The sequence below is a fragment of the Carassius auratus genome, unplaced genomic scaffold (assembly GCF_003368295.1).
Source record: "Carassius auratus strain Wakin unplaced genomic scaffold, ASM336829v1 scaf_tig00002951, whole genome shotgun sequence".
NCBI classification, from domain to species: domain Eukaryota; kingdom Metazoa; phylum Chordata; class Actinopteri; order Cypriniformes; family Cyprinidae; genus Carassius; species Carassius auratus.
Genome location: NW_020523497.1, coordinates 596415 through 621710, shown reverse-complemented (window position 1 = coordinate 621710; position 25296 = coordinate 596415). Strand labels below are relative to the sequence as shown.

Sequence of the window (25296 nt, the reverse complement as noted above, 5' to 3'; positions counted from 1 at the left end):
TGTAAATATGACTGTTGAGATACACAAAAAATAAGAACAATACCACTTGACTAGTAAATGTCATAAGATTTATTATGAATCGTCAATATGTTTTTTTTTTTGTAGTAATCTAACATATTTTAATAAGTTTATTACTATTTCAGTTAAACATGGTGGACAATTCGATCTTAATGCAGCCCAAAATTTACAGGCGATATATAACTTAAACTTTCTCCATAGGGAAAATGCACAGTTTTTCATATATTCATATATAATATCAATGTAGAATGAGGTCTAACGGTCCCGCCCACATCATACAGTATGATACATGGTCCCGAAAAATGAAACAAGAGGAGGGATTAACATTTAAACAAACAAACAAAATCTGCAATCTACATGCAAAACCAGGCATCAGTCTAATCCTAAAATACATACACATATGTGAATACGTGCATATACCTCACATATATACATACATCCATACACATATATTAGAAAAATGAAAAACAAAACATACTAATACATTTCACAAAGGTTAGGCTATTTTGTTTGTTTGTTTTTAACGGAGTGTGAAGCACAGCAGGTATTATTCCATCTTCACATCCCTAAAAAATGAAAACAGGAAGTCAAACAGAAGATCCAAATGTGTTTGCAGCAGGAAGAGGATGTTGAGCGCAGGAATCACAGTGTTACATTTGAAAGTGACAGTATTTAACAGGGTTATTCAAATCTTGCCCTGGAGGGCCAATGCAATGCAGAGTTTGGCTCCAACCCTGATCAAAGTCACCTGCCTCAGATTTTCTAATGATCCCAAAAACATTGATTAGATTTGAATAACCCTGGTATATAGCAAAAACGTGGTGTACCTAACCATCGACAGCAAACCTTACGGTCAGATGTCTGACTTTGTGCAGGTTCAATCTAGCGAGTGCATTGAGAATGACAGTCCGACTTTAAAAGCACCACTGCTATTGGCAAAACTAAAGTTTTTTTGTCCTGATGTCAACAAAACAGCCTGTTTTAACCTCCTAAAATACTTATAAACAAGCGCCTACCTCATGACAAATTTACACAATCACACATAATAATGAAAAATGACTGAGCGGCAGTGAACGTAAAATGGACACAACAGCACCGACCTACATTGGACAAGGGCGCGCGCGTTTAGACGGTTTAGACACGCCATCAACGTGCGCGTGATGGAAAAGTTCGATTTACGTTAACATATTTTCTAACTAAGACTTCATTCGACGGTTTTTATTGTGTCGCTACCAGCACAAGAACATTGGTAACTGCTGATTTGAAGAAAGGGAAATGCCCGACACCACGACGCCGTATGTAACGTTTTTAATAATTTGAAACGTTAATCAAGTACTACTAAGTATTGTTACGTTAAACGTCTTAGCACTTGCTGTATGTTATGAATGATTTAATGTACTTTCAAATTCATGTCTTTCCTAGATGTTTAATTGTACATAAGTTTCTTTACAACCTATACACCTCGACACTTTTAAGACTTTGAGTTTCTTGATTGCCAACAGATGTCTGACTTCAGGTCAAGTCATGTCTGTCTAATATACTCTTACGCTTCATATAAAACAATGTTGTTGCATTGCGTAAGCAGCAGGTGGCGCCACTGGCCTTGAATTGGGGCTTAGGCACTTATATTTCCTCGCAAGTATAAAGACACTTCGAGTAACCTGATCTGTCTGAAGTCTGAATGTACCAGTTTTTTTTTTGTCAAGCCCTGTTTGAAGAGTTTTAAATGCCCCTAAAGATAGTTACAAAGTACACGCTTTTTTCCTGCATGCTTTCAGTACTGAGCTTTAAGCACTCATTTTTGACTCATGGAGTTTTTTTGGTGAATGAATGTAAAAGCTCGATAATCTGCATACTGAAAAAGGATACGACGGAAAAAAATGATTTGTTTTAGCACTCCACTCTCACATTACTAAAAACTGACCAATGTCTTCGAATTTAGTTAAGCAAAAATGCATTACATTAATTTCTTTCCAGCGCTAGACACGCTAAAGACACGCAAGCCCCTTCTACAAGCCAAAGAGGATACGCTCCGATCCAGGTGAGGTCCCGGCCTGTAGGAGAGACAGTAGTGAATTTCTGAACAAGACCTAGTCGTCCTTTTAGAAATTAGCTCTTGGTCTTTAGTCTCTCTTGCTCTCACTTTGTGAGACCTCCTTTCAAGGAAGTCTTTTTGTGCGGCCTCTCTTTTCTCTCAGGCCAGCTTTAGTGTGCTGACGGGAAACGGAGGAACAGTTACCATAGTCACCGGATTGAGCACCGTCTGGCCCATCAGCCCGGGGTGATGGTGGGCGACCACGGCCGTTGGCTTTCCCATCATGGTGGCCTGCTGACCTGTAACTGGTGTGCCGTTAATTTGGGCGTGAGTGTGCGGGTGATGAGCCAATGTGTGTGTGATGTGCCCCACCACCGTCGGCTGCGAGACGGCTACTGACTGCGGGTAAATGTGGGCCACGGGATGCACGGTGATGTGTCCGATAGGCTGGCCTCCACTAGAGGGCGCAATGTGCGCCAGATGTTTAGGCCCAGCTGGGATGACGTGGTTGACCGCTTGGATGACGGACGCATGTGATACGGATGCGTGGGTGATGACTGTTGGCTGAGGAGGGGAAACAAGGTGGGAAGGGGGCGCAGGGGCGATGGCTTGAGGGGTGACCGCTGTGGGCTGGGGTTGACTGGGTGGAGCGGAGGGTGACGTGGTGGGTTTGTGTTGTATGGAGATATGTGTAGGGAGAATGGAGGGTGGAGGCATGGCAGCGCGGGGCTCTGATGATGTCGGAGCAGACGGTTTGGCCGCAGAAGACGAGGGTGGGGAGGAGAGCATGTCATCATCTACGTCTTGGTCAAAGTTGTCTTCACCCTCTGAAAAGAGAGGAAATGATTCATGGTAATTCAATTTTATGTTGTTTCAATCATACAAATTACAACTAAGCATATCAGGGGGGGAAAATGATGTTTGATGTAATATGAAGTCATACTTTAAGTTGTTAGTAGAAGGAAAAATTACACCATGAAAAACTAAGAAATAATATTTCTGATTTAAGAAACCTCAACATGGGGTTAACCCAAGAAAAAAAATACATATATACAGTACAGACCAAAAGTTTGGAAACATTACTATTTTTAATGTTTTTGAAAGAAGTTTCTTCTGCTCATCAAGCCTGCATTTATTTGATCAAAAATACAGAAAACAATGTAATATTGTGATATATTATTACAATTCATAATAATTGTTTTTAAATGTATTATACTTCTAAATTATCATTTATTTCTGTGATGCAAAGCTGAATTTTTAGGATCATTATCACATGATCCTTTAGAAATGATTCTAATATGATGATTCATTATCAAAGTTGGAAACAGTTCTGCTGCTTAATATTTTTTCAGAACATGTGATACTTTTTTAGGATACTTTGATGAATAAAAAGTAAAAAAAAAAAAAAAGAAGCTATGTTTTTTAAATATAAATATTTTGTAATAACAATATACACTACTGGTCAGTAATTTGGGGTCAGTAATTTTTTTTCTTTCTTTTTAAATAAAATCAATACTTTTATTCAGCAAGGATGTGTTAAACTGATAAAAAAAGTGATAGTAAAGAAAATATATTATTAGAATATATGTTATTATAATTTTTTTATAAATGATATATAATTTTTTTAACCTTTTATTCATCAAATACAGTATTGTTCAAAATAATAGCAGTACAATGTGACTAACCAGAATAATCAAGGTTTTTAGTATATTTTTTATTGCTACGTGGCAAACAAGTTACCAGTAGGTTCAGTAGATTGTCAGAAAACAAACAAGACCCAGCATTCATGATATGCATGCTCTTAAGGCTGTGCAATTGGGCAATTAGTTGAAAGGGGTGTGTTCAAAAAAATAGCAGTGTCTACCTTTGACTGTACAAACTCAAACTATTTTAGCAATCCTGTGAATCACTAAACTAATATTTAGTTGTATGACCACAGTTTTTTAAAACTGCTTGACATCTGTGTGGCATGGAGTCAACCAACTTGTGGCACCTCTCAGCTGTTATTCCACTCCATGATTCTTTAACAACATTCCACAATTCATTCACATTTCTTGGTTTTGCTTCAGAAACAGCATTTTTGATATCACCCCACAAGTTCTCAATTGGATTAAGGTCTGGAGATTGGGCTGGCCACTCCATAACATTAATTTTGTTGGTTTGGAACCAAGACTTTGCCCGTTTACTAGTGTGTTTTGGGTCATTGTCTTGTTGAAACAACCATTTCAAGGGCATGTCCTCTTCAGCATAGGGCAACATGACCTCTTCAAGTATTTTAACATATGCAAACTGATCCATGATCCCTGGTATGCGATAAATAGGCCCAACACCATAGTAGGAGAAACATGCCCATATCATGATGCTTGCACCTCCATGCTTCACTGTCTTCACTGTGTACTGTGGCTTGAATTCAGAGTTTGGGGGTCGTCTCACAAACTGCCTGTGGCCCTTGGACCCAAAAAGAACAATTTTACTCTCATCAGTCCACAAAATGTTCCTCCATTTCTCTTTAGGCCAGTTGATGTGTTCTTTGGCAAATTGTAACCTCTTCTGCACATGCCTTTTTTTTAACAGAGGGACTTTGCGGGGGATTCTTGAAAATAGATTAGCTTCACACAGACGTCTTCTAACTGTCACAGTACTTACAGGTAACTCCAGACTGTCTTTGATCATCCTGGAGGTGATCATTGGCTGAGCCTTTGCCATTCTGGTTATTCTTCTATCCATTTTGATGGTTGTCTTCCGTTTTCTTCCACGTCTCTCTGGTTTTGCTCTCCATTTTAAGGCATTGGAGATCATTTTAGCTGAACAGCCTATCATTTTTTGCACCTCTTTATAGGTTTTCCCCTCTCTAATCAACTTTTTAATCAAAGTACGCTGTTCTTCTGAACAATGTCTTGAACGACCCATTTTCCTCAGCTTTCAAATGCATGTTCAACAAGTGTTGGCTTCATCCTTAAATAGGGGCCATCTGATTCACACCTGTTTCTTCACAAAATTGATGACCTCAGTTATTGAATGCCACACTGCTATTTTTTTGAACACACCCCTTTCAACTAATTCAACTAATTGCCCAATTGCACAGCCTTAAGAGCGTGCATATCATGAATGCTGGGTCTCATTTGTTTTCTGAGAATCTACTGAACCTACTGGTGACTTGTTTGCCACGTAGCAATAAAAAAATATACGAAAAACCTTGATTATTCTGGTTAGTCACATTGTACTGCTATTATTTTGAACAATACTGTATATTAGACAGTAGAACTGTTTCAGACTCTTAATAAATCAGAATATTAGAATGATTTCTAAATGATCATGTGATAGACTGGATGTTACATGTGACACTGAAGGCTGGAGTAATGATGCTGAAAATTCAGCTTTGCATCACAGGAATATATATATATTTTTAAAAGTATATTCAAATAGAAAACTATTATTTTAAGTTGTAATAATATTTCACAATATTACTGTTTTTTTCTGTATTTTTGATCAAATAAATGCAGGCTTGATGAGCAGAAGAAACTTCTTTCAAAAACATAAAAAATAGTAATGTTTCCAAACTTTTGGTCTGTACTGTATATAAATCCTAATAATAATATCAGGTCTATTTTGATGTAAAAAAAACTTGACTAACAATTTGTAAAAAAAAATTTATAAATAAAAAATTAACTTTTGTGGAAGCTTTTCCACAATTTTCTTCTCAGGATTCTTAAGAAAACAAGTATTCATTTCTTACCAGAATCATATATATATATATATATATATATATATATATATATATATATATATATATATATATAGCTTATATTCACAAATATGTGCTGTACCTGATGCGGTTGATGTGGAGACCTGATCATCTTCCGGTTGGACAGTTTGTCGGAGTATCCGGTCGATCTCCGTGATGTCTAAACACTGGCTCAACTCATTCTTCAGCTCGGCGAGTCTTTGCTGAGTGGCGATCTTCTCCCGTGCCAAGCGCTCCATCTCATGCTCGTACTCCTTTTCTTTCCGCTTCAAAGTCTGCACCAAATATGATACATTACTCTTTATATCATCTGCACTTCAATATGCACATTAATCACCACAATTAACTCATGTCTAAGCTTGAGAATACACACTTGCTGTAAAGTCTCTACTTCATGTTTACGTATAACAACTTACTACTTGCAGATGTTATAAGGGGTGGGATGAAAAGAAAGGAAGTGGTAGTCACACAGGCAAATGATTTGACCCACTTTTTGTGTTAGTCAGCTGACCGCGGGACATCAAACTAGGCTAATAGGAACAAACTGTTTAGACATGTAAACCCTTGAAGAGGAGCAGTTATGTCCGTCCACATTCAAGAAATGCGAGGCTGGCCGTGCGACAGTGGAACTGCTTTATGACAGAATATTTAACATATGTGCTCATCCAGTTTTATGATAAAAAACTGTCCAAAAAGCAAAGCAGTTCACACACCCAACCCCATCTGTCAAAGCCTTGAGCATGTGACGGCTCTGACACACTCTCATCAGTCAGTTTCCTCCTCAGTCCCTCCCTCACCTATGTTCTGCCAAAGAAACTGTGTGACAACACCGGCGTTTTGGCTCCTAATTAGCAGGAGTCCTGTAGAGTCACAGAGGACTGCAGTGTTCAGAAGAACAAAACACGTCTCTGAATACTGAAGAATAGAAAGCAGCGAAGCAGTGAGCGTGCACCAAGATAGAGTTCTGCACAGAGGTGGAGGGTGTTTTTTGTGCGTGTCTGGGATTATATAACCCACTGATAGAGTATTAAGGGAATCTGAATGTGACTGGTGCAGTAGGTTGAGAGTGCAGGCAGAGAGAGAGAGAGAGAGAGAGAGAGAGAGAGAGAGAGAGAGAGAGAGAGTCTGTCCTAGTGAAGCCTGATCCAGGATTAGTCAGATTGGACTGTCTGGCCCTAACCCCCTTCACACAGCAGGTCAACACCAATACACAGAGCAATACATACAAGTCAACACCTCCGGTTTGGTAAACAACCAGCCCTATTAAAATGTATAATATTAAAACATTGTTAAAACACTGAAAAAACTGTTTACTCTTCAGAAATGAACCTTCAACTGATTATATTTGGCTGTAATAGAAAGTTATTTTAATATTGAAATGAAATTACACAAACACTTCCTATGCACTAAATGTAGGGTTGCACCGATATTAAAACTCTGGGTGATATGCTGATAAGCCATAAATAAAAATATATACACATACAACACAAAAGTTTTTTTTTTTTTATATATATTTTTGGAAATAATTCCCTTACTTGGATGTTCACCAAGGCTGAAAATAATTTTTTGGTAACTTATTATTTTATATATTACAATTTTTCTAAAACATTTTTATTTTATATATTAAAACAGATTTTAAAATATTTTTTTAAACCTTTTTTTCCAGATTTTTTCCTTTTTTATTAACAGAACATTTAAGAAGAACATTTGCTACATTTTAAATATAATGTTTTTGTACTATTTTTACAATCACTTTTTACCAATTTGAAAATGATAAACTATTAATTAAATTAAATATTTATTTAAATATCCAACATCTACTGATACAGATAAAAAAAAAAAAAAAAAATGTAATGTTGGCCAGGAACTGATATGCTGCAATACAGTTGAATGGTTTTCATATATATATATGTCTTGAAAACTGTATTTTGGACCTTGGTATGATTATTAAATGATTGTTAAAACCTTGTAAATGTTTCACATGAAAATTGAGGTGTTTTTGTGAACAAACAATTGAACGTAATAAAGAGATGCTACTTTAGAAGCAAAATGCACTAAGAAATAAGTCAAGTACAAAGATGACAAATTAGGATGACAACAAGACTATATGTCATCATAGTCCTTGGTAATGTGACACTTCAGCTAGTGATAACGCAGTCATTATAATACTGAAACATCAGCCCCAGCCATCAGCTCAAATCCTGATGTGTGTGTGTATAGAACCTGTGCTCAATGACCCCAAGACAGTTTTGAACCCACTCCATCTTTAGTGTGTAACTGATTAGACACCCCTACAGTCTAGATATCAGGTCCCACTGGATATCACCACGGCAACAGCTGGTACCCACCATGGTCTCCTTGGCAACAGAGCAGGGAAGTAGCGGTGATAAGGAGAAGGTGTAATAGTGAGGCAAGGGTTAATGCGATTGGCTCACATCGACGTCCAGTCCGATGACTCTTGCACTCCCTCCCCTGTATCATGTGTTCGTGCCCCTCTCCGTCTGTTCCCAGCATCCCTTTCCCCCTCTTTATCGAATGTAGTTTGAAAAAGAGAGCGGTCAAGTAAAACTGCATTCGGACATCCAAACAATGAAATAATGCTGCAAAAATATTTAATCAGCTATTAAACATCCAATATTTAGCTTTTTTATTGACCAGTTAACTGCCTCTCAGTTTAAAAGTCTTGTCAATAGATAATGCGCATATTTTGTTTTACAAATATTTTACATGAAAAAGAGTGATTGAATTTGATTAAATACATGATTAATTGGTCAATTTGAAATTAAGTCATTACCAGGAGCATTAGTTCCTCATATAAACTCTTCAATCTACTGACACTGACAGCCTTCTCTTGTGCAAAAGAAGTGGACTCAATTATGCTGAATGTGTCTTTGTAATGTACTTAAAAAAAGATACTATGATATATTAATGACATAAATGGCCACATAAGTGTACTTAAAGAGAGTTTCCAGACTGTTTTTGTTTTTTACATTTAATTACACTTTTCAAAAAAGTGCACTTGTATATCAAATTAATAATTTTACTTTAAAAGTACATTTTATATAACTTACCAATTTAAAGTTTATATAATGTGCAAAATTTCAACATCATTACACACATGTAATTACGACATTCAAGTTTCAGCAGAAATTAAAGTATATTGTAGTTTACCTTAAAAGCTGACAGTAAACTTTTACCATATTAAGACCTTTAAAAGATTTTAGTGAAGTAACTACATTCAGTATAAATTTAAACTAAGTGTCCAAAACATTTCCATAATATCAATAATAAGTACTCTTTTTAAAAATAAGCAAAATGTTACATTTTATTTAAAAATTTGTCAATTAATAACAAACTTTCTTTTCTCAGTGTTTTGGGTTAATTTTAAATACATACTGTGAAGTGTTTATTTGATTTCCGCAATGTTTTGTATCTCTCAGTCATTATTTAAAAGTGACGTGACATTCAGCCAAGTATGGTGACCCATACTCAGAATTTGTGCTCTGCATTTAACCCATCCGAAGTGCACACACACAGAGCAGTGAACACACACACACACCGTGAACACACACCCGGAGCAGTGGGCAGCCATTTATGCTGCGGCGCCCGGGGAGCAGTTGGGGGTTTCGATGCCTTGCTCAAGGGCACCTCAGTCGTGGTATTGAGGGTGGAGCGAGAACTGTACATGCACTCCCCCCACCCACAATTCCTGCCGGCCCAAGACTCGAACTCATAACCTTTCGATTGGGAGTCCGACTCTCAAACCATTAGGCCACGACTTCCCATATAGTCTGATTATATGTATAGAAGCATTATATCATATCAGCCACCAAAATAAAAATTAATGTATTGGTTGACCACCAGACTAAATAATGTGTAATAAAATATCAACATTAGAATCAGACCACCATAAACTAACACTGATGCTGCTGGTACATCACTGCAGCTGTGAACTCATGCAACTCGTAATATTGTGTTTGAAAATTCATCACTACTGTCCCTGTTATATTACTCCTGAGCGTAAAAAGAAGAATGCCATGCCTGTTTGAACACAGACAGCATCTAGAACATAACCTGTAAAGAAACTCCATTTACAGACAGAGGGACCCACTGCCGTTCACTGACCACCAGCTCTGTTTGCTGTTGTCTCCTTGATAACAACGATTCACAGGACTACGGCCCAGAAAAGAAAGAAACAACCATGCAAGGCTACTGACTCGAACAATGTAGCATACCCTACTTTTACACAAGGGTGCCGAACAGCAAGCATCATGTACTGCAGCAACGTTTCAATATTGCATTGTTTGATTTTAAACCACTTCAGTCTGCATGTGTGTGTCTGGTGTGTGCACAGCACGCTGAGAGAGAGAGAGAGAGAGAGAGAGAGAGAGAGAGAGGGAGGGGAGGGAGGAGGACTAGCACAGAGCAGCAGCTGACGTCACCGGGCTCACGCTTGCCATGTGCTCATGCCTCACGTGGACGCGGGAGCTGAAAGCTGAAAGCGGGGGGACTCGAGGACTGCGCATATACAGCAGAGAGTAGCGTGCGAGCAGGCAGCCCTCATTCCCTCGCTTGTGTTTATCGTGTCTTTACAGCAATTGCTGGGTTCAGTTTTATAGCTTTTGAGATCATAATCAAAGATATATCTTTCATAAACGGGTCACCATTCTACCCACACTATTATACTAATTGTGGCGGCTACCGTCTGCAAATTAAATGATCGACCGTGACCTTGGCGCTTTTTTAAAGTTCTGATCCAGGTAAACTCATGAACTTCAACAGCTTAAACATGTGATCGGCCACCATATTATCCTAAATTACCTTTAATTCATTTAATTTTCTTAATTAATCCTAAATGTGCAAAATATTATTTTTGAAAAATAAATCAAGGTTTTTGCTCCAATTGCCATTTTTAACATTAGCTGTTGAACATCCGGCAAAGAAAAAACAGATGGATAGAGAAACAGCCAAGTGGGAAAAAAAATAAAGTAAACCTCTTATTGGTATGAAAAGAACAGGAAAAGAGGGTAAGGAACAGATAAAATGAGCGCACATGGAGAAGAATTCGACCCAGGATGTTTTGGCAGATGCATATGACACAGTTCTGCCAGTAAAGTATGTGTGGAGAAGTGTATGTGGGTGGGAGGGTGAGAACGAGGAAAGAAGGAGAAAACGAGCTATGAATCCCCATCTTCTGACCTATTCCCAACACACTTTTCATTGTTATTAATTATTACCATTTAATTATATCCTTTAGGAATAAATGATGTTCTAATTATTTTTCATGAATTTATGTTGTCATCTAACTAATATAGTTCAGAGAAAAACATTCCCAATCAAAATGCCATCCTCACATGACCTTTTACAAGCAGACGTAACAGTTAAACTACAAATGGAATCAGGACAGATGTGTGTTTCTGGGTGAATCTCATAAAAACATGTCTGGGTCATCAAACATTTAACTTAAGAAATCAAACGAGCATTCTTAAATGTTCCCCAAAATAGGCTTCTTTTATTTGCAAAATAAAGCGATTATATTATTACAATATTATTTATTTTAGAAGCTTCTACTGGATGCACATCAAATAGTTGTTTCATAGCACTTCTATCCAATCCCATTACCTGGATGTAGCGGAGAGCACTCCTTAAGACACTCAGATTGGACGTTTTCTTTTCATCCACATTAGGAACGTTCTTCTTGAGAGTCTCAAAACATTCTTTCAGATGTGCTCGTCTGTGACGGAAAGAAAAGCACTGATCGTTCCATTTCTTATGTCTTGTGCAAAGCAAGTTAAAGTTTTAACAGATGTTTAGGCAAAGCATTTTGGTGGTGGAAGTAACAGCAATGAATTCAAAAGGCAACTGCTTGGTAATATCACATTTGTTACTGTGGTAACTAGTATTGTAGAGGCCTTCTAGCCAATAAAAACAAATAGTGCACTAATTGCAAAGGGACATGAGTTAATGTGTCTGTGATCAGTCCAGCAACCGTACAACTTACATTAAGGCTACCCAATGCCGTGATATGCTCCGCTTCGGTTTGTCAATAGAAATAAACAGAAAATTGTAAACAGAAGTTAACCCACCTGTTCTTTTCCAGCTTGTTGTGAACTTCTCGAGTTCCAGCCCTGCAGGAAAAATATAGAAAATGTTTCTAGGTCATATGTAAACTTTTACAAATCAACCCATTACTTTTTATATCATGGTCTCTTGCAACTAAGTATGTTGCAAATAAGTAGTTCACTAAAAAATGAAAAATAAAAAATAATAAAAAATCGGTCACTGCTCACTCTCACGTTATTTTAAAGATTTCTTTTTCTAGTAGGCCACACAAAAGGAAAGATTCTTTTATGAAGCTCTTACACAAACAATAACGCCAAACACCGAGCAGGGGATGTCAAGCTCGGAAAAAAACTAAAGATGTACAAAAAAATAAAAAAATAAACACTGCATAAAGAAACTGTAGGTTTGCACAATTCATTAAAAAATTCAAAAGAACTAAAAATATTAGGCGATTTAATAATATAAAAATAGCGTATTAATTCATTTTCAAATGTTAATCCATCAAGCTTTTATTTTGGTGGAAAATCACAGACAGCCCTGAAAGCATCTCTTCTGTTGACAACAGCAAGTTTATAAGCACTTCTCTTTACAGTTTTGGATGCATGGTGCGTTCTCAAAAGCATGTCAATAAGCCATGCAAACTCTGTGAACCAAGCCTCTCTGAAACATTAAAAACACTAAATCACAAGCTGCTTGCAAGTAAAAGAACACAGTGCCACACTTCATTCTGAAACATGCAGCACATAAATGTACTGATATTAAATCGCACTAAGCCATATTTTCATTCTGTTCATTCTGAATGCCAATTTTCAAAACTCAATAGGACTTTAAACTTAATAAGCCCCGATCACTGACAAGATAAAGATGTCTCAACATATCTTGATTATTCATATAGTAAAAAATATAAATTATATTTAATGCTGCAACAAGTTTTCAGCAAATATTTTCAAATGACAGAATATAGTGAAGGAGTCAGTGAAACTAGTTTTATGGTGATTTTTTGCAGCTTAACATCCTTGCATTGTATGGAAAAGAGCAGTGTGAACGTTCTCGAAATATCTCCTTTTGTGTTCCACATAAAACAAAGTCATGTGTGTTTAGAACAGTGTTTTCCAACCTTTATTTTAGCCACGGCACAGTCTTAATAAGTAAAAAATCTGCATCAACTTACAGGTTATAAAGTTTATTGTAGCTAAATGGGCGCTCTGCGATATAAAAGATGAAGCGCTATGCACAGGATATATAGGCTAAAACAGTATAATAGCGACTGCTAGGCGGCAAATGGTAAGACTCTTCTTCGCTCTTCATATACACAAAATACATTAGCCTTTATAGACATAGTGTTTCTTGAGTAAAGAAAATCCTTTACTTATTCAAACATCAGTTCTTTATTTAGCCTTGCATTAGCTTATGAGCAGAGATCTGTCTCTAGACTGTGTGGAGTTATTGATTGATGATCCAATGGCGTTACAAGGTTAAGTCACAAGCTCGTTTGAATGCTTTTCATTGGTTAATTATTTGCAAAACAGACGTAAAGATGACCACTAGCACTGATTTAAAATAATAACAACTAAATGGAGATAGAAAGTTCTGATAATTCTTAACAGAACACCTGACAACCTGCCGCGGCACAGTGGTTGGGAAACACTGGTTTAGAACGACCTGAGGATGAGTATATCAGAAATCACAAATGTAGTTTGCAGCCTACAAACACACACAGCAGCATTATTTCTCATCATGGGTCACAGGACAGGACAGCAGCCTACTTTGTAAAAATTGCAATCTCATAACAAAATAGCCAACACAGTTTCAAGCGAGCATCCTACAGTTTAATAAACCTAAACCACAAAACACGGCTCACCCTCCAGGTCTCCTTTTGCCATCCAGGTTGCGCGGGTCTTCCACAACAGCTCCGTTAGGCCTGGGCGACTGGCCTGCCTGACCCTGGGCTGGTGCGGGCTGAGCTTGGGCTAGTGCTGGCTGGGGCAGGAGGGTGTGTTGCTGTGGTGGATGCTGGGCTGTGATGATGGGGCCTGGATATGCTTGCAGCAGCGTCTGCGTCTGTTGCAGTTGTGGCTGCTGTTTGGGACTGTTATTCGATGGAGGCAAGTTGGTAGCTTCTGCTTTTACATGTGCGATCAAGTGATGATGTTGTTGCTGCTGCTGCTGTGGTGGGGAATGGGCATCCTTGCCATTAGGGCTGAGAAGGGGGACTGCTGGTGGGGACAGGGCTGAGGCCAAGGGTGTGACCACTGGCATAGAGGAGGCTGTGTGAAGGGATGAAGCAGTCTGAATGGGAGGGGCCGCGGGGTTGGCAGGGACCACTGGGATAGGAATGACAGCTATGGGAACAGGTGGTGGGAGGGGAGGGGGCGGGACCGGAGGGTGGTGCTGGTGGTGGCGGTGTGGCTCGAGCCGCATGTCGTCGACCCAGGTCACATGGTTAACTTGGACAGACTGGATAATGGGGGTAGAGAGCTTCTGCTCAGCCTCACGGGACAGCAGGGCCTTCTCTCGCTCCTCTTCCTCTGTAGAAAACAAAAAAGATCTAAATTATTATGCACAAAGAAAGACAAAATGAAGACTAAAACTTGAATACACTATTTGAGAATAATAAACTTTGGGATGTTGTATGGAAACACTAAAATGTGAATACATATTCCAAAATGAGCAAGATAAAAAGTATGCAGTTGCTTGCAGTGGAAACATTATTTGATTCGGCCTAAACTACTGGAAATACATTTACAGAATAAATTCCCAGTTGATCAATAAAAAATGTATTCACTCATGACTGGTTGCTTCTACCCTTTAGAACTGTCTGAAGATTGTGCAAACAAAAATGCTCTGACATTCTAAACCACAATTCATTACATTTAATAAAAGTCCTACAGCTTCTGTTTCCATTTATATTTTGCAGTTTCCATAGAACTCCTTTTGTTCTCGTGAACACATGGGATGGAAACGCTGCTTGATCCACAAATAGTTTTGTGGTATTCTGATTTGTTGTATAAATTAAATTTTCAGCTTGAATGGAAACTTTTTTTTTTTTTTTTTTTTTACTCTCATTGGAGATTCTAAATAGAAAGAGACAGAAATTCTGCTTGATCCGCACATAGTTTTTGTGGTGATTTGATGATTTGTTTCATAAATTAAATTTGCAGCTAGATTGGACACTGTTAATTTTTTTCTTGACTCTCACTGGAGATTCTGATTTCTTGCCTAAATTCACAGTTTGAATGGAAAAAGTTAAAGGGTTAGTTCACCCAAAAAGGAAAATTATGTCATTAATAACTCACCTTCATGTCGTTCCAATTCCGTGAGACCTCCGTTCATCTTTGGAACACAGTTTAAGATATTTTAGATTTAGTCTGAGAGCTCTTAGTCCCTCCATTGAAACTGTGTGTACGGTATACTGTCCATGTCCAGAAAGGTAATGAAAAGATCATCAAAGTAGTCCATGTGACATCAGAGGATCGGTTGAAGCATCGAAAATACATTTTGATCAAAAAATAACAAAAACTATGACTTTATTCAGCATTGTCTTCTCTTCCGGGTCTGTTATGAACGCGTTCACTGCAGTTTAGTGATATCCGGTTCGGGAACGAGTCACTCAGTGTAACCAGATCTTCTTGAACAAGTTCACCAAATCAAACTGAATCGTTTGAAATGGTTCGCGTCTCCAACAAGCATTAATCCACAAATTACTTAAGCTGTTAACTTTTTTAATGTGTCTGACACTCCCTCCGAGTTCAAACAAAGCAATATCCCGGAGTAATTCATGTACTCAAACAGTACACTGACTGAATTGCTGTGAAGAGAGAATGGAAGATGAACACAGAGCCGAGCCAGATAACGGACGAAAGATTGACTCGATCTCGAGTCGAGATCCGGTTGCATCAGTTTTCGGATCACCAGTAGTGATGGGAAGTTCCATTCTTTTCCGCGAATCGGTTCTTTCGGGCAGTTCGATTTAATGAACCGGTTGAAGAAACGTCATTGGCGATGATTGCCCTTCATTCAAGCCTTCAGTTTACCCGCGCTCTTAACACTAGCACAGAATCAGTTCAGAATCAATCACCAAAAGAACCAGTTCGGTTCAGACGCGCTGTGTCTCAGACGCGCTCACAACAGACCCGGAAGAGAACACAATGCTGAATAAAGTCGTAGTTTTTGTTATTTTTTGTTATTTATGATTATTTTCTTACCTCTCTGGACATGGACAGCAGACCGTACAAACAGTTTCAATGGAGGGACAGAAAGCTCTCAGACTAAATCTAAAATATCTTAAACTGTGTTCTGAAGATGAACGGAGGTCTCAAGGATTTGGAACATTAATGACATAATTTTCATTTTTGGGGGAACTATGCCCAATATACTTAAAGCAAAATCAAAGAACAAACTGGTGTTACGTCATTTTGAACAAAATCAAGCAAAAAAAAATTTGAGTTGTCAGGAGTTAAAAATAGCTTGCCAAAGCAAACTTTATTCACTTTATTCACCAGGTTTATTAGTGATTATTGGCCAATTCCAGCTTTCTCCATTTACCAGAAAGCCTTTGTGTCAGTTTAAAAATCTACAACACTTAAGCTAACAGATCAAAAACTATTTCAAAGTTTTTGTGATTTGAGTAAATATATTGGGTGAAATACGTACATAAAATTGCTGAAATTAAAGAAAATCTCATTGGATGTGATTAAATGTATCGTGTTGATTTAAATTGCCCGCTCTGGTGTGGGCCATTGAAAAAAACAACAACAAATACTTTTGTCCTTAAGAATAGATCAGAATGCGTATCTGCAATAACCCTTGACTGTCATAATATAAGCAAAATATATTTACCCTGATGTAGTTGCCTGATTCATTAACAGCCTGAAATAAATATTAACAGCACAAATTTCAAAGCGCGATTTACCATTTATTATCCAGATATGGCATAGCTCGGTGTGTGTAAAAAAATAAAATAAAAAATAAACAAAAAAAAAAAGGGTAATTCATAATACCTTTGTGAAAGAGGAGCAAACTAAAATAGCTAGACCTAATGAATATCGGCAGCAATGCTACAGATTAATAACAATTTATAGATCAGTAATGGAACTAATTAGTGCTTGTCTAGGCTCCGACTAAGAAGCGCTCTTGGCTGTGAGTGTAAATTATTGATGAGAAGCTGCAGACTAACAGAGTAATTTAATACATCAAGGCAGTGTGTGAAATTCCAATGAAATTCACAACAGGGCTCAAAACCTGCCGTGTAGCTACAGTTTTCCATTTTAAAAAGAAAAGCTGGTGTAGGGGACATTAAATCATGGCTTCATGTCCAAGGGTGGGATGTGAGCTAGCTGTCTGGAGGGTCTGTCTCTTTAAGAGAGAAGCCCCAGTAAGAGTCTTTCCTAGTCTCCAACTCTACACTGACGTAACACAGCAGTCTGCATGAAAAGCCAAGAGCTGGTGTGGGGAATCTGACGGCCGTGCCATCCCACCATTCGACCATTTCTACGATGATGTACTGATCTATTGTTTAGCCACTTGATCCATATTCAGTTCAGTTCTGAGTTGTGACTTCAGATCAATGTTTGAATTCTAATACAAGGGGGAGAGAAATTCTGGCTGCTGTCCAAAGTGTCTATGAGTCAAAACTGCCATTTGCACTGCAAGACATTCCTTTGCAGTAGAAACTGCATCTTGCGAATGTGAGCAGGCCGCAGACAAAGGGTTGACCTGATGCAAAGCGTTCCTACACAGTTCATTCAAACCACAGCATGTGGGAATCAATGATATTGATTGTGAAACACATTCTCAGAAGCCTTCAAAACTAAAGAATGCTGAGATCAATATTTTCAGTCTTTGCATATTTCTCCATTACATAACAGAAGATAAATACAAACCGAAATGGCGTTTCTCTTGACATTTACATGCGTACAAAGAAATGAATAGCATCTTAGGAATGGAATCACAAACACTAATGTGTCATTGTGCAGACACAACACAGCCAGCCTATTAAGTTCTGAACAGCTTATGAGAGTGCCATCTATTGCTCTCCGTAAATAAGTATGTAAAGCACTTGAGACTTCACTCAGGACACAGATAGGATATATGGTGGTTCGTTGGCTTTAAGAGTGGGCATTTGGAACATTACAATGTGTAAATGGGACAAAGGAAACTTCAAAAGGAACCCTTCAAAATCACATTGTATTTTCACAGGCTAATGTGGAAATCACGACCGTATTCTGAAACAAACTATAGACCAGAACAGTGCAAAGAGGCTTTGTATCAACTGCAATGAACTTTACTTACATAAAAATCATTGACAATAATTCATTTTGAACAACAAAATCAAATGCAAACATTAAATTTAACAAACTTATCAAACTAACCTATTCGTGACTGTGTGGGTCTGGACAACTAGTTCACATCTTCATTAACACTCAGTATTAAAATATTTAATGTCTGTCAGACACTATCAAAGTCCACAGAGCTCAAACAGCAAGTGGAAGTTTAACCAGCTTTGATGGTATAAAACTGAAGCGATATTATCTTTGTTGTTATACTTATACTTATATATATATATATATATAATAAATGTAAGGTATCATTCTGTTCTCCTTTAACATAAAACTTCACAAAGAGTTTTTAATACAGCACATTTGCACTTACATGTAATTTTTTAGATCTATACAAGGTCAAAGATTGTGTAAGTGCATGCAAAGTTTGCATATATAGAGCCTTTAAAGAGAAAGACCTTGCAGGGATGTTCAAAAATATGCAGCTGCACTTATTGTTCTTCTTATTGTATCTTTTTAACTGTATGACAAAAATTCAACGAAGAGTAATGAAAGAGTAAATCAGTATGTCAAGCTTTTACTTGGGAGATGCATGAAAAATACACATTATATAACTTCTGCATTGAGGGAGGGTGGCGTTGCCCTATTTTCTCCCAAGTTGTGACCCGGGAGAGACGGAGTGGGGAGTTGGTGTCTGGCGCGCACGTGGTTGAAGAGGGCGGACTTTCAGCACGCGGTATTTGCTGTGGGCGTGGCTTTACTGACACGTCACCTCGAGAATGAAACGAAACAACCCCCCTCCCCTAAAAAAAGCCTTACATTGTCTGTTTTATGCAATTTCGGCGTATAGAAGATTAAAAAACAAACAAAAAAGAGATTAAGCAGCTATTAACGAAGAAGTGTGTTGGGAAAAGTAGGCTGGTGTTGAAAGTTATAAGATGAGATAAACACTCGGCAATGTCATTATGTTAAAAAAAAAAAAAAAAAAAAAAAAAACTTGCCACCGCCCAACGGATAGCAAACACGACGTTCGGTACATTTAGCTAACCAGTTTATAAATTAACTGGTGAATAAAAATAGTTGTTATCATTTTATGAATTCTACCCATTCAATATAAATGCAAAAACGTGTAACTTAATGTGTCGCGCCATATCCGAGGATCTGTCGGGTAAATGTACCCACCCACCGCTGCGCCACTGAGCCATTATAGTAGCACACTAAATATAGCAAGGATTTAACCCGGAAACCGAGTGAGCGAAATATGCCCTAGTCACGAAGACTGCACCATACAAAAAGTGCAAACCCCTTGGAGATTACACTGAGACAAAGAGCTCTTGTTCGCAATTCTTATAATAAAAAGCTGATTTGCATTTTTTTTCTTTTTAAAGAAAATATAACTGTAGTTATTTATCTTGAAGAGTGCCGGTATGAAAAAACAATTGCTGGGTACAATCCCAAATCAGTTCATACATATCTAATTTATCATGTAGATCTATGCAATCACCCAGTCCCCCCCGCCCCCCCCCGTCCAGCCTTACCACGTGTAATCTGTTGTTGCTGGGCTTGCCACTCCAAATACCTGGCTGCTTCCAATAGAGTATCGATACTCATTTTGAACACCGATACAATACGTTCCCGTTAAAAGTGTATGCAAGCAAGCCCCCGATACAGATATATGTGGTGGGTTAAATCACAGTATAATCCAACTGGCTTCCAAAGACAGTCATAAGACATCCAGGGCGCTCCCGAAATTCATCAGAAACACATTACTTCACTGGCAACAAGATGGCGATTGGAGTAATAGAAAATACAAGTCGAAAGGCATACCGTTCAAGGTCCGCCCTCGCTGGAGATACTCCGCCCTAATACTACCAGTGATTAAAAACTAGGACAGATCACGCTGTCATACTTAGCGGTAGGATCAGGAATCTACCGAACGTAATCTCTCTAATGAGATCGAAATGTTTATAGAAATGATCAAGACTTCAGGGTGATATTGTTACGGAACGCTGGACGCTGTTTAAATGTGTTTCCGGTCGCTTATTACAGCATAAAAGGAGGAAATATTGTGAAACGTATACGGAATCCATGTTCCGGGTTTTCGCAGTAGCCCTATCCTGCGGTACATTAGCACATGATTAAAACATGTCGATGAGAGAGAACCAATGGGCGTGGAGAACAACAAGGCATGGTGTCTGTCCACATGGACAGCCGCTAAAGGCTGAGCGCGGGTCATTTGCATGGCGAGACCGTGTATGGCAAGCCGTTTTACATTTATTCCACTTACTATCAATTTTTGTTGCTAGGACTTGTTTAATTAATAGAAAGTAAAACTAGTATTTTAAATGCCACTAGTGACTACTCCTCCGCTAGCAGTCACTGTCAAATAGTGATGTCCAATTCGCGAAAGAATCGTTCAATTTAACCGGTTCTTCTTAGTGAACCAGCTGAACCAGTTCACCAAATCGAACTGAATCGTTTGAAACGGTTCGCGTCTCCAATAAGCATTAATCCACAAATTACTTAAGCTTTTAACTTTTTAAACGTGACTCACCTTCCCCCTGAGGCAGAATAAACCAATATCCCTGAGTAATTCATTTACTCAAACAGTACACTGACTGAACTGCTGTGAAGAAGAACTGAAGATGAACACTGAGCAGAGCCAGATGACAAACGTACATGCCCACTGCTGGAGCATTTCTCGTTCTCGAGTCAAGAAATGGTTGCATCGGTTTTCGGATCACCAGTACACTGAACTGAGAACTGTTTCTGTCGGACGTGTCTGATTTGAGAATCGATGAGCTCGATGAGCTGATGATACTGCGCATGCGTGTAATTTTTCAAGTTTTTTGTTAAACATCGGAAAGTGTGATAAAAGAACTATATATATAATCTATATATATATATATATATATATATATTTTAGATGAGTGTTTCTAATCTGTATATTGTAGACTATGTATAGGCCAAAGGGGTTTTCAGGGAAGTTGGACAATAATTAAGACTCTAAAGACTATGTTTAATAGGAATAAGGGATGATTTATGAAATATCTGTACTGTATTTATAGTTAATGATGACACATTCACAAATTGAGTTTGTAGTAAACAGAACATAAACACAAGTAGAGCGGCTGATGATACTGAACTGCAGCACATGCCGATTAGAGCGATTCTCGTTCTTGAGTCAAGAATCGGTTGCATCGGTTTTCGGATCACCAGTACACTGAATCGAAAACCCTTTCTTTCGGACGCGTCCGATTCGAGAACCGAGGAGCTGATGATACTGCGCATGCGTGATTCAGCGTGAAGCCAACTGACTCTCAGCGCGTCTGAACCGAACTGATTCTGTGCTAATTTTATGAGCGCGGGTAAACCGAGGGCTTGAATGAAGGGCGAAACGTAAATTAATTTAATAACAAATACATTGCAATGGATTATGTATAGTTAGTGGATCATGGTTTCTGCGCTGGGGACACCTAATTTATTTACTTTATGTCTTCAAGACTTAAATCCTTGTATGCACATTATTGCTGTTACTGTATTTGGGTGCATTGTTGCAACATTTAATTGAAAACCCTTCATTATTAAGAGGTTTTTAACTGACTAATGTTATGATTACTGACTTTATATATTTGAATGTTTGATAGATTTCACGCCATTATGTCATTGCCAATGACCTCATTACGTCGAGTAATGTATTCTATAGGCTAGATTGTTTTTAAGGTCTATTTTTACAGGTTGTTAAATAGACAATTAAATAAAGCAACTTATGATTTCAGGGGTTTACATAGGCTATTGTCCAGTTTCATATTTGCTCAGTGAGAGTCATTACATTCTGGGCTTGACTCAAAACATTCGGGGCTGAAGCCCTGGCAAAATCGGCTGGCGCCACCCCTGACCATAAAATGAGACATTTTATTTCATGATTTCTATATGATATTTATAGACAGAGAGAGAGAGAGAGAAAGAGAGAGAGAGAGAAAAGAACAAAGCAAATTACAAAAAATAAGACGAATATGACAGAGATACAAGTTAAATAATCTTTTTTTTTTCAAATACAGTAGGTTTGAAAAAAAAAACTTAGGGTGACATCTGGTCACCCTAAATTTGTGAAATTTTATTATATGAGGTTGTGCTTCAGATATCAACCATGCACTTCTGGCTAGTATGTAGTTATTTTTTTGTTAAGTATTCCATTTTTATTAACTACTGCTATACTTATTTCTTAGTTAAATGTAACTACTAGTTTTTAGTATATCCTTTGAACTTTTTATGTCTTTTTTTTGTTTGATTAACATTAATTACACAGGCAGGTATTTAATTAGGCTGCTGTCCCTTTAAGACCGAATGCAAGGATGTAATATACCGACATGTATCCAGTTTAATCAACCTGTCTACATTCATTTAAGGCATAACGACTATATTTACGTGAGATACTCCTCATGATGGAAATTTTGAAAACTGCGTGTCTATTTGACAATTCTGGTGCATTATAGAGAATGCTTCCTGTGTGTCATTCAGCAGAATTCTGCCTATCCCACCTTCACTAACTGCAAATAAATTGATGATAAATTCTGATTGGATGGTCAGTTGGCTCGATGATGAGCTTGGTTACCTTTGATTAGGATGTTGTTGCATGACAGAACACTACAAGTACTCGCTCTGATCTCCGAGTCATAAAGAAATGTTGAAAAATGGGACAAAACTTGAATGTTTTCTTAATAAGGAGAGACACTAAAAATAGAGCGGAGAAACTGGACATCTGGTCACCATTTATTTAGAATTTAATTCTATGAGTTTGTGCTTCAGATATCAACTGTGCACTTCTGACTAGTATGTAGATAAATTTTTATTCCAATTTTATTTATTGACTACTACTATACTTATTTCTTAGTTAAATGTAACTACTGATTTTTAGTATATCCTTTGAACTTTTTATCAACTTGTTTTTTAAAACTTCTTCATAGTTCAATTAAAAATATTACTAGTAATTCAAATGTTACACACTTTCTAATAGATGTTTTTATTCAGTAAGTACTGGGAAAAACTATTACTGCTATTGCAATAAGTTCTAGAACACGTAGTTAAGGGGGGGGGGGTGAAATGCTCGTTTTCACTCAATATCCTGTTAATCTTGAGTACATATAGAGTAGTACTGCATCCTTCATAAATCCAAAAAGTCTTTAGTTTTATTATATTCATAAGAGAAAGATAGTCTGTACCGATTTTTCCCAGAAAAACACGACCGGCTGGAGGCGTGACGTGTGGGCGGAGCTAAAGAATCACAAGCGCGAATAGGCTTTTGCGTTGAGAGCATGTGGAAACTGTGACATTACCGTGAGGGAAAAACCATCATCCAAAACAAACCATGGCTTAGAGTCAGATTCAGCCGTTTATTTATGATCCAGAATCAGATCCAGAGGCTGAAACTGAACGAAAGCAGCAGCAGCAACGACTCGCTCCGAGCGGGGCTCGAACCCGGGTCTCTGGCATGGGAGGCGGACGCACTAACAAGGAGGCAGAGATATTTGAAGCAGTTTTACTCACCGCCTGCGGTTCCAACACACGATCGTGACCCTTTTTCCTTGGGATTGCATCATCCTTAAGAAATAAACGATACGCAAATCCGTCGTCAAACTGGGCCTTGTGAACAAGCATCTTCGAAATGCAGGGAACAAACAAAAACACTTGCACAATTCCGTTGATGCTCTGTAAAAATAAACTCCATCCACTGGTCCCTTAATGCTGTTTTTTTTTATTGGTAATCTGTGCAGGGTTATCTTGCCCTGGCAACCAAAAACACACTTCTTTTGTGACTTTTTTGCGACGCTCTCGCTCTGATCAGTGAAATGTCTATGCTGCTCAGCCTCGCTATACGGGAGCGTGCGCTCTTCTGGCAGAAGTGCCTTAGGACCCATATAAGGAAATTCCGCTCCATCTAACGTCACACAGAGCCATACTCGAAAAAAACTTTCCGAAACTTGTGACAAACCGGCAGGAGTATGTTTAGCATGGGAATCCAACTCTTTAACAGTGTAAAAAACTCAGTATGCATGAAATAGCATTTCACCCCCCCTTTAACTGACAGAGATACTAGTGACTATTGTATTACTACTACTACTATCAATTAAGAAAAATATTTACTAGTAACTAAACAGATACTGGTTTTAGTTTTAAGGAATACATGTTTAAATGGCTTGCCATATAGCGTGTGAAAGGCTCGCTGTCTTGGTACCTGCCAATCATCATGAACAAGTGGCCACGCCCAGATCGTGGTTAGCATTTTGGGTAGAGGATGTTCACTGTACTCTATACCGACGAAAACAAAACGCAAGAATCTCTACGAAGAATTCAAATATATTCTTGTTTGGATTTGTATGCGTAGTCCTGTACTAATATGTTTGTCTGATCTTAGTTTAGTTTTATCCTGCAAAAAGGCTAATAAAAGTTCTAAAGCAACCGATAGAGCGGAACAGACGCAGTCCTTACTGTCACATTCAGCTGATTAAAAAAGCGCTATGTCTGTATATTTATTTAGTAATGTGAAAAAATAACATCTTTGTTCGTTAGTATGCAAGTCAGACGCGTCTGAAATTTGACACTTCATTCACATCTGGAAACTGTTCAGTAGCAACCTGTTAAAACATTATTGTTTAAATAATATTTAATTTAAACAACACAACGTTTTAATATATTCAAAAACTTTGTATCAGTGCTTTAATTATTAAAATACTTCTTTAAAAATAACATGAATACGTTTAAGATGCTCTTTAAATCTTGAACAGATTGGCCTGAATCCAGAAAGTTGAATTGATAACCCACAATATATATATAAATATATATTTTTTTTCACAATATAAAGACATTTTTTGTACTACTGTAAGATTAATTATTGATAAGAAGCTCTTGTTTTACGGTGCTGTGTAACATTGTGGCTCGTGTCACGCTGACATCTCTATGAATGAGCGCTTGCATGGCAACAGACTGTGATTGGCTGATTTCTAGGGATACCCAAAATGACTAGCACACAGTCAGAGCCCCTCCTCCAATCAGCACTGACCTCAGAGCTGCGTCAAACTTAATACACATATATACAAATACACACGTACATAGACAGCCGACATTAAGTGCATGCCTTTGTATGCGCACCTGTTTCA

The 25296-nt window shown here is 37.9% G+C and overlaps 1 protein-coding gene across 1 annotated transcript; it reads right to left on the bottom strand.

Annotated features, from left to right (window-relative positions):
• Nucleotides 1-46: 46 nt before the first annotated feature.
• On the bottom strand, nucleotides 47-19965 carry LOC113070081 (max-binding protein MNT-like). Its single transcript, XM_026243245.1, has 6 exons — nucleotides 19678-19965; nucleotides 13723-14389; nucleotides 11885-11926; nucleotides 11421-11532; nucleotides 5881-6073; nucleotides 47-2880 (listed from the first exon to the last, which is right to left on the bottom strand). The coding sequence occupies exons 1-6, from the start codon at nucleotides 19748-19750 to the stop codon at nucleotides 2213-2215; spliced, it is 1755 nt and encodes a 584-aa protein (XP_026099030.1). The 5' UTR covers nucleotides 19751-19965; the 3' UTR covers nucleotides 47-2212.
• Nucleotides 19966-25296: the final 5331 nt, after the last annotated feature.